Source organism: Narcine bancroftii, chromosome 4 (assembly GCF_036971445.1).
Source record: "Narcine bancroftii isolate sNarBan1 chromosome 4, sNarBan1.hap1, whole genome shotgun sequence".
Lineage (NCBI taxonomy): Eukaryota > Metazoa > Chordata > Chondrichthyes > Torpediniformes > Narcinidae > Narcine > Narcine bancroftii.
This window is the reverse complement of record NC_091472.1, coordinates 113,785,163-113,804,006: the sequence shown is the minus strand read 5'-3', so window position 1 is coordinate 113,804,006 and position 18,844 is coordinate 113,785,163. Positions and strand designations below refer to the sequence as shown.

The following is an 18,844-nucleotide window of genomic DNA, read 5'->3' as shown; positions in this document are numbered from 1 at the left end:
AGGGTATCAGGTGAAGATGGTGAGTACATTTAGGTTCACCATCTTGGAGGATCTTTTCTGTACCCAACACACTAATAGCATCATGAAGAAAGCACATCAGTGCCTCTATTTCCTCAGCAGTGTGCAGAGGTTTGGTTAATTTCATACCCTGGCAAATTTCTACAGATGTATGGTGGAAAGTGTACTGACTGGCTGCATCACAGTCTGGTATGGGAACACGCATACCAGAGCGTAAAGTCCTCCAAAAGGAAGTGGACACAGCCCAGGACATTACAGGCAAAACCCTCTCCACTACTGAGTACATCTACAGGGAACACTGCCATCAGAGGGCAGCAGCAATTATCAAAGACCCACACCATCCAGCACATGTTCTTGCTGCTGCCATCAGGAAAGAGGTATAGGTGCCACCAGACTCATACTATCAGATTCAGGAACAGCTGCTACCCCTCTACCATCAATCAGGGACTAATTTAAGGACTTTTACTTGTGAACTTTGATTTTATCTGCTCTCCCGGTATTGCAGATAACATTAGTTATCTTTTTACAGTTATTTCATTTGTTAACATGTTCACACTTGAGTTAGATTTGGGGTATATTCGTGCATTGGGATTCAAGTTAGATACGTTTAGTTAAGTTTAGATAAGTGTAAATAAATTAGATTAGGTGTTCTATCATTGTTGATCAATAATTAAAAATATTTTAAATACAACACCATCTGGCCTAACTTTGATCACTGCTGTCTGGTACATAACAAGTGTAAAGTAATTTTAATGCCCAAAATATTTCACAGAAAAGTTCCCAGATCAAAACGATGGGAGTATGATGAAGGGACTCATGAAGATGTCAAGTTTGTAGGAACAAATAAACAGAATGTTGATTAAATGGTAAATATATGCTGGTATTGAAGGAGATCTAGGTAGCCTTGTTCAGGAACCACAGAAAGATATAGGGCAAATACAACACCAATTGAGGAAGCAAATGAGCATTGATCTTTATTGCAAAAGGGATGGAGTACAGAGGCAAGAAGTCTTGTCAAAATTGTGTTGGGTTTTGGAGAGGCCACACCGATGTCATTATCTCCTATTTGGTCCTGTTATTTAAGAGTGAGTATATTTGGAGGCACTGGATTTATTAATTAGAAAAAGGGATGGTCTGGTAAGGAGAAATTTGAGCATGTTCTGGCTGGAGTTTAGAAGAGTGAGAGATGAGCGTATTGCGATACATGATAGTCTGACGGAACTTGACAAGTTTGATGCCATGAGGCGGTTTCTTCTTGGGCTGGGGATGGGGAAACCAGCATTAGTCTAAAATAGGAGGGCAAATTCTCAGGAGTACCATCTAAAAATCATAGAGGGAAAATCTAGTCTCCAAAGATTGTGAATTTTTTTCCCTCTCTACTCCTGCCAGTTGTGGAGTCTGAAATGTTTCACTAATTACCAGTTTGAGATGAATCAACATTTTGACTCCAGGGGAAAAAATAATCAGGCATCACAATGATTAGGGGCAGTGAGGAGGAGGGGAGGCCAACAAAGACTGTTCATTTTCTATTGATCAGCAGAGCAGCCTCAAAGGGCTGAATGGCTTATTCATAGAGTTATACAGAAAGGAAAAGGGCCCTTCAGCCCATTGAATTATCAAACATTCATTCACACGACTCGTGGTTTATTCTCTTCACATTCACATCAACTCCCCCTCGGCCCATACACAGATAGGCAATTGCATTGGCCATCTAACCTACTTATCCTCCCGTCTTCTGGATGTGCAAACCCAGGCAGTCAGAGGGAGAAAAATGGAAACTCCAAACATCAGAGATTAGGATTGAACCCAGGCAGTTGAACCTGTTGTGCCAACCCACATTCCTTTTATTATTATATTCATGTGTTATTAGTAGTAATGAGTAAATTGGCTTGAGGATCTACGATCAGAGGAGTTGTGCTCTTATTTACATTTATTAAGCATTCTACTCAATGCAAGAAAGGTACTCCAAACACTGATTTTTAACTGATAAAATACCATTTCATATTGCTAGTGTATGCCCTCTGTATTCATTGAATCCCAAATAAAAAAAAATAGATACATCATATAATCAAGATTTGGAACCAGTGATATTTTCAGATTTAAACAGTCCAGTTAAAGTGCTCTTTTAACTGCAACTATCTGAATACTAGTGACCACCAGGCCCTTCCTCTGTTCCACTGCTCTTTGACAGGATCTTTCCCTCAGCATGCAGAGGCTGGATAACTGGAGCAGCACACAAAAAGCTGGAGGAACTCAGTGGGTTAGACAGTATTTACAGAAGGTATTAGATCATCTGTGTTTCACCAAGAAGCAGGTTTTGATCCAACATGTTGACTTTCTATTGCCTGACCCATTGAGTTCCCCTAGCCTTTTGTGTGCTTCCCCGGTGTTATATAGGCAGAATAATGTGAACTATTTGTAACTGCAACACCCTTCTCATGTAGTAACTGTAGTGCACGACTGTGGACATGTATGTGAACAGTTTCTTGAGATGGTGGAAGACATCAGTAAGTAAAATCTCTGCTGTTATTTGAATCTTCCATTTGTAAGTTATTCAAGAAGCTTCCCAAGAAACAAACATAACATAGTGGCAGTGGTATAAGAGAACATGAATTAAGCTGTACAATTGATTGCAAGTCACTGAAATATGAAGTAGAAGAGAAAAAACAATATGGAGCAACAGCAGGTCACCCAGTGATGGACGGGGAGGCTGAAGACATTGTTGAATCGTTTAAAAAGTTTCAGCAGAAGTGCCATTGAGCATTCAAAAGCTATTTTTAAAAAAATGCAACAGCAGAGAAGGTCAGCTATATATTTCTCTAGACAGGGGAGCGAGGCCTTGACTTACTTAATAGCTGGGAGCTTAGAGGTGAAGAAAAATTATCCAGAGCAGACATTTGCAAAATTTGCTTCTCACCTTGAACCCAGTTCTAATCATAGAATTAAACACAATGAATTTCAAGGCTTTGTGAAAGCTGTTGATGAAACTGTTGATCACTTCCTCACTAGGCTAAAAATTGTTGCTGTAAAATGCAGATTTAGGGATATAGAGGAAAGATTAGTTGATCAACTAATATGGGGGAGTGCCAATCCCAAAGTGCAAAAGTCTCTTATAGGGAAGGATAGCTTGAAGCTGGGTGAAGCTATAGACACAGACAGAGCCTTCAAAGCCACGAGAACGCAAATGATATCCCTATCTATGCAGACCCACCCACAGCAAAAGAACACAATCAGAAAAGTGCAAACCCCCAAGACCTGCAGGAAGTGCAGAAGATAACACCACATAGCTGACCAAAACAAATGCCCCGAATACGGTTCTGAATGTAGAGCTAGTGGTAAAGCAAACCACTGGGTGAAGATATGCAAGTCTGCTATGAAGAAAACAGTAATACCAGTGAAGAAAAAGACACGAAGAAGATCTACCACATAAAAGGAAACAACAATGAGGACTCTGACACCCAGATAGTGGGCATAGAATCCATACCCCTTCATGAGAAATTGGGTGAGATGAAAGAAGGAAGTGAGTTGAACACAAGGATCCAAATACAGAGGACAATCCAGAACAAGCCTATGATAATTAACCTAAAGGTGAAGCTGGATACTGGATCACAAAGCAACGTCCTTCCACTCAGACTCTACTGCCAGTTGATCCCAGAGAACATAATAAAAGGCAATGCAAAAGATGGTGCAATGGAAACTGCAAATGTCACATTAACGGCCTATGGTGGACCCACAATCAAGCAACTAGGGAGAGCCAAGATCAATGGCTGCCATAAGGGAAAGAACATCCTCTATACATTCTACATGTTGGATGGAGATGGACCAGCAATTCTAGGTCTGGATAGCTGTCAGGAGTTTCAGTTGATCTTTGTCAATTATGATATCCAGATGGAAAAGATATCCAAAAGCATCAACAGAAACACAACAAAAAGAGGAAATGATTTCCACAGAAGTACCTGGCAGGGCATGACACACAGTGGGAGCAGACTTGTTCACTGAGAACCAAGAATGGTATTTAATAGAACCCTGTTACTACTCTAAGTTTCCATTCATCAAAAGGATGAAAGACCTGAGAGCGTCAACTATCACCTCAGAAATGAGAGCACTCCTTGCTGAACAAGGAATACTTCAGCAGATAATATGTGATAATGGAACACCGTTCACGTCACAAGAATTCAGAAAGCTGGCTGCAGAGTATGGGTTTGTTATCACTACATCATCCCCATACTATCCCAAAGGTCATGGGTTCATTGGAAGACAAGAAATGCTCACTAATTAAGTGTCGCAAAACAAAAGGTGGCCCATACCTGGCTCTTCTATCATTACGAACAACACCTTTAAGGGCTAACATTAAGTCCCCGGCAGGACTTCTAAATGGCAGGAGATATAAAACAATTCTGCCAAGAAAAATACTCCCTCCAGAAGACTGGCTGATATGCAAGGATGCCAGGATTATAACAAACAAACATTGTCAGAGCTCTTCAGAGGGCAACATGTGCATATTCAAGAGCCGATGTTGAAAACATGGACTCCAGCAAAGGTCATCAGAGAAGCAGAGACACCAAGGTCATACATTGTCGGGACAGACTGGGAATCAGCTGAGGAGAAACAGAATTCACATTCAGTCGACACAAGATGTGATGAAGCAGAAAGCTTTAATACCAGCAAAGCCTGCAAAACCAATATCAAGTGAGGTATCAAGTGAAGACATCAACACAGCAGTTGTCAGGTGGAGCACAACAAACTACATCACCTACACAGCAACACAGAGCCCAACGGTCGCAGCCAAATCCACAAGATAGCAAAGTAACCTACTGCCACCAGTGCGATATCTGTAAGAACTACTTTTTTTAAATTAAAGTTGTGTAAATAAGCTAGTGTACAAGCTCAGTTACTTAAGTTGCACTGGAAAGAAAGAGGTAAAGAACACTACATTTTTCTTTATCTTGAGGAGAGATGTGTAATGTCAGGATAATGTGAACTATTTTGTAACTATGTAAGAATACACCCTTCTCTGTAGTTCACTGTGGGGCACGTGTACATATGTGAGTGTGTGAACAGTTTCCTGAGATGATGGAAGACATCAGTAAGTAAAGTCTCTTGTTATTTGAATCTCACATCTCCAAATTATTTAAGAAGCCTCCCCAAGTAACCGAGACATAATACTAACCATTCCACCAAAGGGACCTCACAATCCCTTTGTCTTGGTGCTAACTACAAGAGGCCACTACTGTGTCACTTTGTCTTGCAAAGGAGAAGGTAGTTGCAGTGTATTGTTCACTCCAGTTGCGGGGGGAGGAGGCTGTCATGGTTAAAGAGATGGCTCAATGATTGGTGCTCCTCCATCTTGGTTCTTGGAGCTCAGTTCTTGACACTGTCCTCCATGACTATATGTTCTCATAGCCTTGACATGGGTGTGAACATTTCCTGGCCCTGTTTGGATATTACATCCTCTACCAACTCTCCAGATGATCTTGTGGGCCTCAGTTCCCCAATGAGTTTCTTTGCAGTATAATTACTTTGTTTTATTCTGCACTTGCTGGGTGATTCGAGAGACTCACTGTGTCGGGAAAAGCAGATACGTGATTGGCACTTACACCAGGCAACATATTCCATACTAATTGGAAAAATGTTGTGTAACTGCTCACGTAGCTTACTCCAGCTGAATCTCCCAAATCAGAATCTCGACTGTCAAGAAGGACAAAGGCAGCAAGTGGATAAGAACACCACCAGTTGCAGTTTTTCCTCCAATCTAATATTGTTGTGACTTGTACATGCATTGCTGATCCTTCATTAATCGCTGGATCAGCATCCTGGAACTGTCTCCAACCACATTGTGCAGCACCTTCACCAGGAGGATGCAGCAGTTCAGCAAAGCAGGCCATTGCCACTCTCAAGGCCACTTTGAGAGATCAAAGTGTGCTGCAAACATCCCATAAAGTGAATTTCAAAAAAGTTTAATATTCTTACGTGCACCTCGGTCAGGTTTTCAGCAACATGCAATAGTGTGGTTTGAAAATCAATCTGAAAAAATTGACTCTCAAATCTCTAAAAATATTTCCTCTGAAGCACCTGTTAAAAGGGGTTCAATCCTTGAGTAATGGGTTAGGAGTGCTCTTTTACAGCTGGTACCATAAATCATTAAAGCGTTATACCCCTTCAAGTGAACTGCACTGAATTAATACTCTGAGCAAAGACAAAAAGCGTTCCATGGTCAAGCTTAAGTAACCCTGACATAGAAATAGCAACAAGCAACGTAAATTAGTGCTAACTTAAAAAAAAACGTTGCAATTTATTGCACAGCCACATCATGCAAATATGCTGCTGTTTTAAGTCTCAAGCTAATTATTAACTAAATTATAACTCAAGAAAATAAAACTCTCCACTTAGTTGAAGAAAAATGTACAATTTTGTAATCATCACTGATACAATGCTAACATTTGCAAATATTCCCTTATTTGATCAGTCTGATTCATCCAAGGCCTAGCTCAAGCATATATTGTACGATCAATAGTTGAAAACAAGCTGCTGTTGAAACAAGTCGCCAATCTTCACATTGCTAGGGGACAAGCAAGTTACTAAGGCAACAAATTCATTTCCATTCATATCAGTACCAGATCACACCCATTAGCAAGGCTGCTTTTCGGCCAATGGTGAATTATTACCTTTTTCTGTTGCCAGGCAGAGTCTATGGAACTTTCCCGTCTGAATGTTTTGCTCTAATCAGACTGATCATAATGAATTAATCATAATGAAAACGTTCTTATCCCTCTGTTAAGCAAGGCAACAAATTTGGATGCATGCTAACATATTAACAAAATGATTCGACTGTCATTTTCACAAGTGTTGGACAAATCAGTCACAATAATTCAGAAAAACAAACTGATGAACTAATAATTAAAATAAGGAATAACGATTGCATTTTGTGCACAATGATTTTTGTCTTTGTCTGTACTTACAGGGAAAGTAACACACAGAGTTCTGAGGGGATATTACTCAAGAGCAACATTTTTTTCAGAGCATTCTGCCTCAATGTCTTGCAAATACTGCAGCAAAATGGGGAGAATGAAAATAATATTTATAAAGAAGCATCACAGAAATTGATTGTCAACACACATAACATGTACCTTATTTAAAAATCTGTACAGAGATACAATTTTAAATAATTTTGCAAAATATTGTGATAAAATGGTAATTTCAAAGACATCTAAAATGTATCAATTTTAATTATTTCAGACTTTATTACTTTAAGATGCCAACCTTAAATACCTGTGTCTGTGAATAGCTTTGTTCTGGCTCTGTAAGTAACAGGACAGCTGCTTCATTGCCTCAGATAAAGTTCAGAGCCTGTTAAACATTAACTGTAGTGCAAGAGCACTTCAAGTTCAAACAGTAGGCAAAGTGCTTTTTTCCCCCTCAACCAAAGGAAATTAAATTCAAGCCAATGCGAGGACCTATTCAATTTCTAAAAAAAGCCCCAAAAGGTTTCAATGTTCGATCCTGAATCGCTTGGGTGCCATCTGCTGGCACATTATGATCACAGTCTCAGTCTCTTATGACCTTGGATTGGCAATGGAGATCTTGGAGGTTCTGCAAGAACAAGTTTGCACTTCCTTTAGTTTTCTATTTGTCAAAAAGCATCTTACAGAAATGAACCAAGAAATCAGTTTTGGCTAATTTCTGTTATTATTGATGTCACTATTTTCTTTTTTTTTACATAAGGGACATTTGAAATATTTACTACATTCAGTGGAAGCAGATTGTGGGAGTTTTAATCTTTTTTTTTAAATATTTACCACATTTAATTCATTAATTTAAGCTTTCCACCATGGTTGAAAAATGTGGGAGTTTTAATCTTTTTAAAAATTTACCAGTCGATTATTCTCTAACTTCCTGAATCATGTCATGTAATCTTTTGATCCTTTAATCCTCCTCCTGACATCTACTCATATCCATTCCACTTATTGCATAGGTTTGCTCAGAGCATACAAAAGCTTTGATAATTACTCAAAAGAACAGAAGTGAAGATTAATTTGTGTGAAATATACGTGTGCTTTGAGCATCTGGTGACCAGAACACATCAAAGCATACCTCCCAGAGGTGCTGGACCCATTTCAGTTTGCCTATCGAAGAAACTATTTCACAGATGATGCTGTAACCTTGTCCCTTCACTGTGCTGACTTGCCTGGAGAACAACGCCTCATATGCCAGGCTGCTGTTCATTGATTTCAGCTTGGCGTTCAATTTGATCATTCCCCAGAGGCTGGTGGAGAAGCTGTAGTTGCTGGAACTCAACATCCCTCTCTGTAACTCATTCTGGACTTCCTAACAGAAAGACTAGTCTGACCGGGTTGGTAGCAGAGCATCAAGCACTGCTATGCTGAGCACTGGTGTACCTCAGAGCTCTGTGCTCAGCCCGCTCCGGTTCATGCTACTGACCCACGACTGCATCGCCAGATCCAGCTCCGACAAGTTTGCAGATGACACAACAGTAGTTGGACTCATCACCAACAACGATTCACACTACAGAGAAGAGGTGGAAAATCTCGTGAAATGGTGAGTGTAACAACTGGTTTCAATATGGACAAGATCATGGACTTCAGGAGGACCAGGAATGACCATCCTCCATTACAACTTTGTAGTAGAGACAGGATGTAGCTAGGATGGGAGTGGGGGGAGCAACTGCTCCACTCAGCTTTTCATCCTGTCAGTGTCCCCGACCTCCACACACTGCATTTTCTTTAACTATGCTGTGAGGCCACAACATCTGTGGCAGATACCGTGGACTCAGTTAAAAAATAGGCACCACTGATTCCCTTGGCCTACAACAGAGCTTCCAATGCCCATCTGGTGTGCGTGTGCGGTTGGCCGAGGGAGGGTTCAGAGTCAGCAGCTCCAGTGTAGGCCAAGGGGAGGGTTCAGACTCAGAGTCTAGCATCAGGAGCTCCAGTAACTTCAGAAGCAAATTTCAAGAAAATAAAAAGTTTCACTATCTATATAAGCAGTAAGATTTTTTTGTTTTGTTTTAACTGTATTAATGATCACAATACTTTTTTTCCCTTTTTGTCCTGACTTTAAAAAAAAATTTAAAAAGTCTTTTGGTAAAAAAATTGCCCTCAGTCAATTGAACTAAAATTGCAATATTGCAGTGTGATAGTACAGATTCTATCACCAATGTGTATATGTACAGATTGTAGTGTAGGATGACTGTGATTGGCTGAGAGTGTAGCCACGCCTACTGGCAGGTCTTTATTGATTGCTCCTAGCCAGATCAGGTCATTCTGGACTGGTCGACCTTCATGTGATATGCTCCAGTCTTTTAGTTAATAAAAGCCTTGGTTTGGATCAACAAGTCTTTGGTTCTTTCGACGTGCTTTACATGCAGTAACAATGTTGTAATTTGCCTTTGAAATGTATTCAAGTACAATGCTCGAGTGATGCCACACTTAATAAAACCCTGATGCTCCCCAATCTGACTATCTGTTGTTTTGGCATAATGATATTGGCAGTTTACAAGATCACCTCCCAGGGTCCCAGTTCTCACACTCTGTAAACTTTTAAAACAATATATTTTTGTGAAATTTATAAAATTAAACTGTACAGTTATATTTTAAGATACGATTGCACAAGAGGGAAAAAAAACACACATTTGGACAAAACCCCTTCCACTTCACAAGGTTAGAAAAACATAACCTGTGGATATCAAGTGACGACAACTTAGAAATCGGCAACACGGCATAAAAGTTTATAATCAGTCTTAAACCTTTAGATTATAGTAATGGTCCATGAAAGGATCTCATGTCTTTAAGAAATTATTATTTTAATCTTTAATGGCATACCTAATTTTTTCTAAACTTAAACAGGACATTATGTAATTTAACCAGTGTGTATGTGTAGATGGAGTGTCATCCTTCCATTTGATCAATATTGCACATCTGGCTATCAATGAAGTAAAAGGTAAAGCAAATAAAACATTATCATCATCAGGTAATACAAGCAGATCAATTAAAGGGACAGGTTCCAATTTAACCTTGAAAAAAAATCTCCGCTAGTGTGTGAATATCTTTCCAAAATTTTTCTAGTCTAGGGAAAATCCAAAACATGTGAATCAAGAAACCATCCTCAATTTTACATTTATCACAGAGGATTGATATCAGAATAAAAACAAGACAATTTAGCTTTAGATAAATGTACTTGATGGACCACTTTAAATTGCAATAAACAATGTCGTACACAAAGGGAGGTCGTATTAATCAAATAACAAATGGAATCCCAAAACTTGTCAGAAAATGAAAGATTCAAATCCTGTTCCCAATCGCTCTTGCTCATAACTAAAGAGACTGTTCTTAAATCAAGCAAATTATTGTAAATAAGAGCTATTAAACCTTGGTGAGAAAGTTGAAAATCCAAAAGTAAATCAAGAATATTCACCTCAGGAATTTGCAGAAAAAAATCTGGAATCGGAGATTGAACAAAATGTCTATTTGTAACTATAAAAATGTGTAATTGTTACATTAAATTTTCCCACCAATTTTTCAAAAGAACAAAACTATTATGAATAAAAATATTTTTGAAACATTTAATACCAAATCTGGGCCAATCATTTAAAAATTTGCCTTGCAAAGAAGGTAAAAATAGGCATAATAGGACTAGCAAGGGAAAAAATCCAAAATAAAAAAAACTTCCAAATTGTGCCCATATCAGATTAATTATCAGATTATTAGTTATCTTATATAAAGAGGAGGATAAACAGGAACCTAAAATTGTTAACAAAGTAGTATTCCTTGTGAAATTCAATTCCATTTCTATCCACTAAGAGCAGTCAACCAAATTATAAAAATATAACAAGAATTAACTTGCATATAGTGACCGCCCAATACTATAATCTAAAATTGTGACATGCCTGTCCACCATTCCTTTCAGCTCTTTGAAGATGAGCATTATTTAAGTGGAGTTGTTTCCATTGGCATATGCAAGAAGATATAAACGAATCAAGTGAGTAAAAAAAAATTTAGGAATAAAAATTGGTACAAAAATTTAGGTAAGATGTTCATTTTAGTAGAATTGATGCGATCAATTATCGAGAATGATAAAGGTAACTATCTCAGTAATTTAACCTGATTAAATTGAATTGAAAAAATTTCCAAAAAGTTGTTTATAGCTCCTAGTAATTGTAAATACCAAGGTAGACAAATTTATTTTTCACAATCTTAAAAGGAAAATTAAAATGATAGTTAATGTTTCCACCATTGTACATAGTTATTGTTGACTACTATCTATATGGAGCTGGCCCGCCCACTGATGACTCATACCCTATGACTCCTCCCCCGTGGTCCTGGGCCATAAAGGTTGAGCCACCTCTCCCTTCCCTCCATTCCTATAACTGGATCCAGGCCAGCAAGGTTCTTCTCTATATTAAAGCCCATCGTTCCCTCAGCCTAGTCTTCGTGGCTACTGATGGTGCCTATCACTGATACTTTCTGTAAACCTACCCAGTTTTATTTTGCATACTCTCTAAAATTACCTGGCTTCTGTTTCACATCCAATTTTTAATCTATAGTTGAATGTTTAGAGAAAAAGTGAATAAAATCTGTGTTAGAGCATTAATAAAATAATCTGATTGTCCAGAACAGTCAGGCATCATCAGTGTCCTGGGTGTGCTGCATTAATGGAGTCTTACTGTCATATGTTTATTTCTGATGGGGAAGAATTTCTTAAATGCAGATATAGCTAACAACATTTGAGTGAATGAAAGACAGTGAAAACCAACAATACTAGTACAAATATGTTTTATGTATTTGTATCTCCTCACCCACCCTGGGGTTATCCCAGATACCCTGAGTCCAACCTTTTTATTACCTTAAACATTCAATTAACTGTCCTTTAATTCTATGCTTCTCCAGAATTAAAAAAACTCTGCATCTTTACCAAACTTTCTTCAGAGTTTCTGATTTTTTTTGGCATGGATTGGACCTAAATAGTTCGGATATGACTTGGCAAGGTTTTTTTTTTAAAAAAGGAATCCTTTAGCTTTGACTTTTTTTTTTAAAAAAAAAAGCAAACCCAATACCTTCTCTGCTTTGGCATTAACCATACAGCTTTGGTTATCAGTCTCCAGGTCCTTTCCCTGCTCTCCAAGCCTGGGGAATGCAGTGCATCTTGGGTATTGTCTCTAAACTATATTCATCAAGTTTTTTTTTTAAATTTTTTAATTTTCACACCATAAACCACATTGACCATGATACATACATTTTCCTTTTCAACTATATTCATCAATAGTGAGGGACATCTATCCCAGGTGACTCTATTCCTCTGTCCTGCCAAAGACATGTGATATCTATTTTGATCATTTAAAATCCTCATACCTTGCTTCCATTAACTAGCTTGTGCACAACATTTGCTCTGCTTTCTGGTAAAAAATAGAGAAAGGCTGAAAGGCCTATACTGTGCTGTAGATTTCTATGTTTGATATAAAGGCAAGGACCCAACACTATTCTCTTTCGAACCCTGTTGTCATGTCCCAGGCAGTAACATTAAAAAAAACTCAGTTATGGGAATTAAATGTAATGGTTGGATAATCTAATATTGCACAAATGATACTCCATTAACATTTACTCATCTTTGTTTTCCATTTAATATAAACAAGCACAAAGTATTCCTTTTCAAATGTCAACAAAATGACTTCTCTAACCAGGTTGTTCTCTTTAAATGAACTATTTCTCTGACAAAGTTCAGGGAGGCTCAGAAATTCTTGAATCCCATTTTGAGACAAAGCATGGCAGTGCCTTGCTACTTTGAGAGAAAAGATCAGAAAACCTTTGTCTGTGTTTCCATGAAAGGTTACATTTGAGCCTTTTCTGGATAGCCGAGCTGTTGCATTAATCACATACCAGCAACTCTCTACCAGCACTGTTGCATCAGAAATTTCACTTGTGAAAGTTTTAAAAGTCCTGAGGGGATTTAGGAGTTAAATTTTGATAAATGCAGGTAGCAATGTTGGTAACAGAGGATTGTCAATAATATAATGAGCTAATAGTGTGTATCAATGACAAGGTTGGGTCTATTATGGGATGCAAAACAGTCCTGATATAATCAAGGATCAACCAGACGGAGGAAAATCTGAAATCCAATACATCTGGTGGGTGATCATCTTCATGAGACTTCTGAACATTTCCTTTTCTATGGATCAATGGACTATAGTAGGTGAGACTTTTGTCTTTTTAGCAGTAATCAGTTGCAGTGGGCAACTCCTCTCATTGAGTGGAAATCATGACTTCCATCAAAGGAAAATGATCTGCAGGACAAGCACCGGTGCATTATGTAGCTTTACAATATTTCTGGAAACTATATTACCAAAAGATTAAGAATTGTAAAAGCAGCCATTGCCAACAATTTTAGAACGTTTACAATTAAAAGATCCAATATAAAAAATAGTAAACAGGGTTGCCTTCTTAATTTCCCAATAGGTTTAGATTCATAACATTAAATCATTTTAAAAAAGCAAAATATAAAAGGGTTCGAGTTTTTCTCCTTTATTATTTTCTTTTGCATTATTAGATTTTTTTCCCCAAGGTTTATACTATTTAGAATATGAATTATGGATATGATTTACAATTTATACATGTTTGTGTTATACAGAATGTCTTATTTAGTTTGTGTAACTGTCCATGTCATCTTATTGAATTGTACCTTTTTGTTTGTACAAGTTCTTAATTAAAATCAAAAATCTTTTAAAAGGAAATAAAAATAAGTTCATTTCCAAAGGACATCACAAGAGTTCCAGTTCAATTAGATTGCTAAAAGGTTATTTAAATAACTAAGAGAGAATTATATCAGGAATTCGAGATGATGCCATCCAAAAATGCTGGAAGTCTAAAATAAAAACATAAAATGCTGTAAATAGCAAGTTGGTCAGGCCACATCTGTGTGTGAAAGGAACAAAAGAAGCTTGGTAAATTGTGGGGAGAGTGGGGAAAGAGTAAAACCAAGGTGACCATGGAAAAGGACTGTTTCTAAAAGAACCTTGGGTCTGAAGCATGCATATACTGCACATATCCTATGTATGCAGATCGAACCATCTTTAATTGAACAAGTGCTCCTCCCTTTAATGTATTTGAGCAGCAGTTGCATTGAACAATAGGCCCAAGAGGATTATTTCTTTCAGTCTGATCCTTGAAGGTATTGTTATTCTTGCGATATGTCTCACCAACTTACCTTGCCTCCCAAAATCAAAATATTAGACACAAACGTATTCTTGTAACAACTTTGTTCATGGAGTGAACGCGATGTGTTTCTTTCTGGACAACACTCCTCTCCACTAGCTGGCAGAACTGGTCCTCACCCTCAATAATTTCTCCTTTGACTCATCCTACTTTCTCCAGGTTAAAGGGATAACCATGTGTACCCACATGGGTCCCAGCTATGCCTGTCTTTTTGCTGGCTACATGGAGCAATTCATGCTACAAGCCTACACAAGCAAGGCCTCTCAACTCTTCCTCTGCTACACTGATGACTACATTGGTACAGCCTCATTCACCCCACGATGAGCTTGTCGACTTCATCCACTTTGCTGCCAACTACTACCCTGACCTCAAATTCACTTGGTCCATCTTTCGCAATAATCTCTGTTCTCTTTTTGTTCAACAGTCAAAGGCAGTTTGTTCTCAAGTGGTTGCAAAGAGTTACCATTGCTGACTTTATAAGCACCATCACTTTTGTCAGGGATATTAGCCTCGGTGAGCTTCTGAGTCTGGCATGTAGTGACAAATGTCAACATCAGTAACAATCACTTCCTGTTTCGATCTCTTGGTCTCCATTTCAGGAGACAAACTCTCATCAGACATCTTTTACAAACCCACCAACTTCCACAGCTACCTTGACTACACCCCTTCACACCCTGCCCCTATAAGGAGTCCATTCCCTTCTCCATCTCTGCTGCATCTGCTCGCAGGACAAAGTAATCCTTCTTCAAACAACATGGCTTTCCATTTACCATCATCAACTCAGCCTTCACCTACATATCCTCCATTACCCACATATCTGTCCTGACCCCCTCCAAACTTCTGTGCAACAAGTACAGGATTCCCTTTGTCCTCATCTATCACACCCTCAACCTTTGTCCAAAATATCATCCTCTGCCATTTTCCTCACCTTCTATGTAACCCCACAACTAGACATATTCCCCTCTCCATCTTCCTCAGGGACCTCTCCCTCCATGAGTTCCTTGACCACTCCTCTCTCTCAATCAATCATCCCATTGGGACCTACCCCTGTGACTGCAGGAGATGCTCCACTTGCATGCACACATTCTCCCTCACCACCATTTCTTCCAAGCAGTTTTTCACCAAACAGTTCTTCCAAGTGAAGCAACATTTCACATAAATCTGCAGGAGTCATCTACTGCATCTGGTGCTCCAGTTATGGTCTCTTCTACATCAGAGAGATTGAGTGCAGACTCAGAGATTGCTTTGTTGAGCGCCTCAGCTCTGTCTGCTGCAATAGTGTGGATCTCCTATTGGCCACCCATTAAAATTCCCTGTTCCATTCCCCTGCTGACATGTCTGTCCATGGTCTCATGCACTACCAGATTGAGACCACCTACAAATTTGAGGTGCAACACCTCATCTTCCACCTAGGCACCATCCAATTGGATGGCATTAACATGGTCTTTCCCCTCCTCTTCCTCCCCTCCCCTCCTCTTCCTCCCCTCCTCCTCTTCCTCTCCTCCTCCTCCTCTTCCTCTCCTCCTCCTCTCCTCCTCCTCTCCTCCTCTTCCTCCCCTCCTCCTCTTCCTCCCCTCCTCCTCTTCCTCCCCTCCTCCTCCTCTTCCTCCCCTCCTCCTCCTCTTCCTCCCCTCCTCCTCCTCTTCCTCCCCTCCTCCTCCTCTTCCTCCCCTCCTCCTCCTCTTCCTCCCCTCCTCCTCCTCTTCCTCCCCTCCTCCTCCTCTTCCTCCCCTCCTCCTCCTCTTCCTCCCCTCCTCCTCCTCTTCCTCCCCTCCTCCTCCTCTTCCTCCCCTCCTCCTCCTCTTCCTCCCCTCCTCCTCCTCTTCCTCCCCCTCCTCCTCCTCTTCCTCCCCCTCCTCCTCCTCCCCCTCCTCCTCCTCACCCTCCTCCTCCTCCTCCACCCCCTCCTCCTCCACCCCCTCCTCCTCCTCCCCTCCTCCTCTTCCCCTCCTCCTCCCCCTCCTCCTCCTCCTCCACCCCCTCCTCCTCCTCCCCTCCTCCTCTTCCTCCTCCTCCTCCTCTTCCTCCCCCTCCTCCTCCTCTTCCTCCTCTTCCTCCTCCCCCTCCCCCTCCCTCTCCTCCTCCTCTTCCTCCCCCCCCTCCTCCTCTTCCTCCCCCTCCTCCTCCTCTTCCTCCCCCTCCTCCTCCTCTTCCTCCCCCTCCTCCTCCTCTTCCTCCCCCTCCTCCTCCTCTTCCTCCCCCTCCTCCTCCTCTTCCTCCCCCTCCTCCTCCTCTTCCTCCCCCTCCTCCTCCTCTTCTTCCCCTCCTCCTCCTCTTCTTCCCCTCCTCCTCCTCTTCCTCCCCCTCCTCCTCCTCTCCCTCCCCCTCCCCCTCCCCCTCCTCCTCCCCCTCCCCTCCTCCTCCTCCTCTTCCTCCCCCTCCTCCTCCTCCTCTTCCTCCCCCTCCTCCTCTTCCTCCCCTTCCTCCTCCTCTTCCTCCCCCTCCTCCTCCTCTTCCTCCTCCCCCTCCTCCTCTTCCTACCCCCCATCAATTTTCCCTCTGTCTCCTTTCACAGAACCAAAAATCAATTCTCATTGTTCCTCTTAGCATATTTTGTGGGTCTGGACCCCTCCTCTAGCCAAGTCTTCAGTCTTTATTCTTATGCCTTCCTGTCCTTTCTTATTCCTTGAAGAATGGCTCAGTGTCCTCCTATGGACACTATGAGACCAGCTGAGTTCTTCCAGCATTTCTGTGTGTTCAAACTTCTGCTAATGCTCTTTTAATAATGCAGTTGCAGTTTGAAGGAGATTTCATTAGCATCCAGCTCTGGAAGAGGGATGTGGATTTAAACCAGGAGTCTGCAGATGCTGGGGAACTAGTATAATACACAAAAGTGATAGTCCAGTCATGCAGCATTGCTGAATCAGGAAACCTGAAGAAGGGCTCAAGCCTGAAATGTCGACTGCCTACTGGTTTCAATGGATGAGGCGTGACCCTCTGGGTTCCTCCAGCACTCGTATGTATTGTACTTGAGAACTGAATTGTTTCTCTTCCTTTTCAATGGATTATTTGTAGCCACGTACAAATTTTGCTGTGGTCTTGTATCTGTAAACACTGGGACAAACTTGCAAGTCCTAATTCTTGCATCCTTGACTCCGAAATGGTCATGGTCCTCGACGACCAGCAAGAGGGGGATTATCTCTGCTGGCAAAATGGTAATCACCACCAAAGTTGACTGGAAAGTAAATCTCCCTGTCCCTTCACCATCCAGCTCTCGTCATACCTCCAGAATTAAACTGTGATTGGAGCTGGTTAACTGTCTTCCTGAGAAGACAGGGTTTTTAGGTGGTGTGACAAGTTCACCTACTGTGATAGAGAAGGCAAGTAAGAGCCAAAGGGCCTTTTCCTGTTTGTCACTGTTTTGCATCCCTGCTTCTGTGTAGGAAACATGACAGTCATTTGCAAACAACAACTTCCTGTGATTTAATGTGATCAATTCATTTGTCATCAAAACATAGATTATATATCAGACTTTGTTCAGGACCTTATCTGTTCATCTTTCAGAAAATATGATGATGATTCTTTTTACATCCCATTTGAACATGCAAACAGAATGGCAAATTAATGTTTGACAACCCCTGTTGTCCATTCAAATGATGATTTTTGATCTCCTGCAAGTAGATATATAAAAAAAGTGAAATAAAAATATTAAGTTCGACGAAATGAGAGAGCATTCATTACTAAGCAGCCCCCAGGGACCTTATTCTGGAATTACATTTGTAGCTGTCACTGATTCCCTTCAATACCAACTCAGAAAAGATGATTATAAGATTTGAAATGGTAAAACTCTCTCAAGCTAGTGCATTCACTAAGATCTGTGGAAAACAATGGTCTCTGCATTCTCCTTCAAGAGTTGGTGCATCAGCAGGAAAGAGGGGAAGTGAAGGAGTTGGCTCCATCACCTTCCACAACTCTATCAATGAACTTCCCTTTATCTCAAGATTATGAAAGGAAATGTTTGCTCAGGATCACACAGCACTGACCTGGTTGAAGCGCTGGAGCATATCAGTACCAAACTTACTCCTAGGAGCAGGTGAAGTATTGTCTTATACAAGGATGATGTGTTACAAGCAACTTTTCATCTTTTCTTTCACAAGGAGGACCACAATTTCCCACCTCAATAAGGAGGCAGCAATGTGTTTTCTTGAACTGTTGCAAAAACTCTTTAAAAAAAATACCACTGCAGTGCTTCAAGAAGTCAAAAGGGCTTTGCCACACACAATGACGACCAGCATCATTTTAACTACTGGATATGCTGAATGGTATAAAGATTGCCTGCATAAATATTAATTGCATGTCATAAATCTTTTATCAGAAACAAACAGTGAAGTAATTGGAATGGAATTAGATTTTATGAGACTATACATGATTATTGTGCATAGCTTTGATCGGTATCCAAGAATGTTCAAATTGGTTTCTTGAGGTGGCACAAGATATAATGTTAATTCTGCATCTCAAGAACGGAGAAGAATGAGGACATTGAAACATACAATCTTCCGATAGGGTTTCATGGGCTAGATGAAGAAAGGATGTACCCCTGCCTAAATGATTAAGAACCAGGAGCCTCCATATCAGGATTTAAGAGTGAGATAAGGGAAAGTTTC

General features: G+C 40.4%; 1 protein-coding gene across 4 annotated transcripts in view; it reads right to left on the bottom strand.

Moving 5' to 3' along the window:
• plcb1 (phospholipase C beta 1) overlaps positions 1–18,844 on the bottom strand; it is a 1,044,484-nt gene that overhangs the window by 36,308 nt on the left and 989,332 nt on the right. For 2 of the 4 annotated variants that reach the window (XM_069932442.1, XM_069932443.1), the window contains exon 33: positions 6,978–7,064. The exons of 1 other annotated variant lie outside the window; for it this stretch is intronic. In XM_069932442.1, coding sequence (XP_069788543.1) covers positions 7,011–7,064 — 54 coding nt within the window. In that variant the 3' untranslated portion in view covers positions 6,978–7,010. Of the gene's footprint in view, positions 1–6,977; positions 7,065–7,284; positions 7,609–18,844 lie in introns of those variants that run through there. One more of the 4 variants, XM_069932444.1, reaches the window with a different exon arrangement.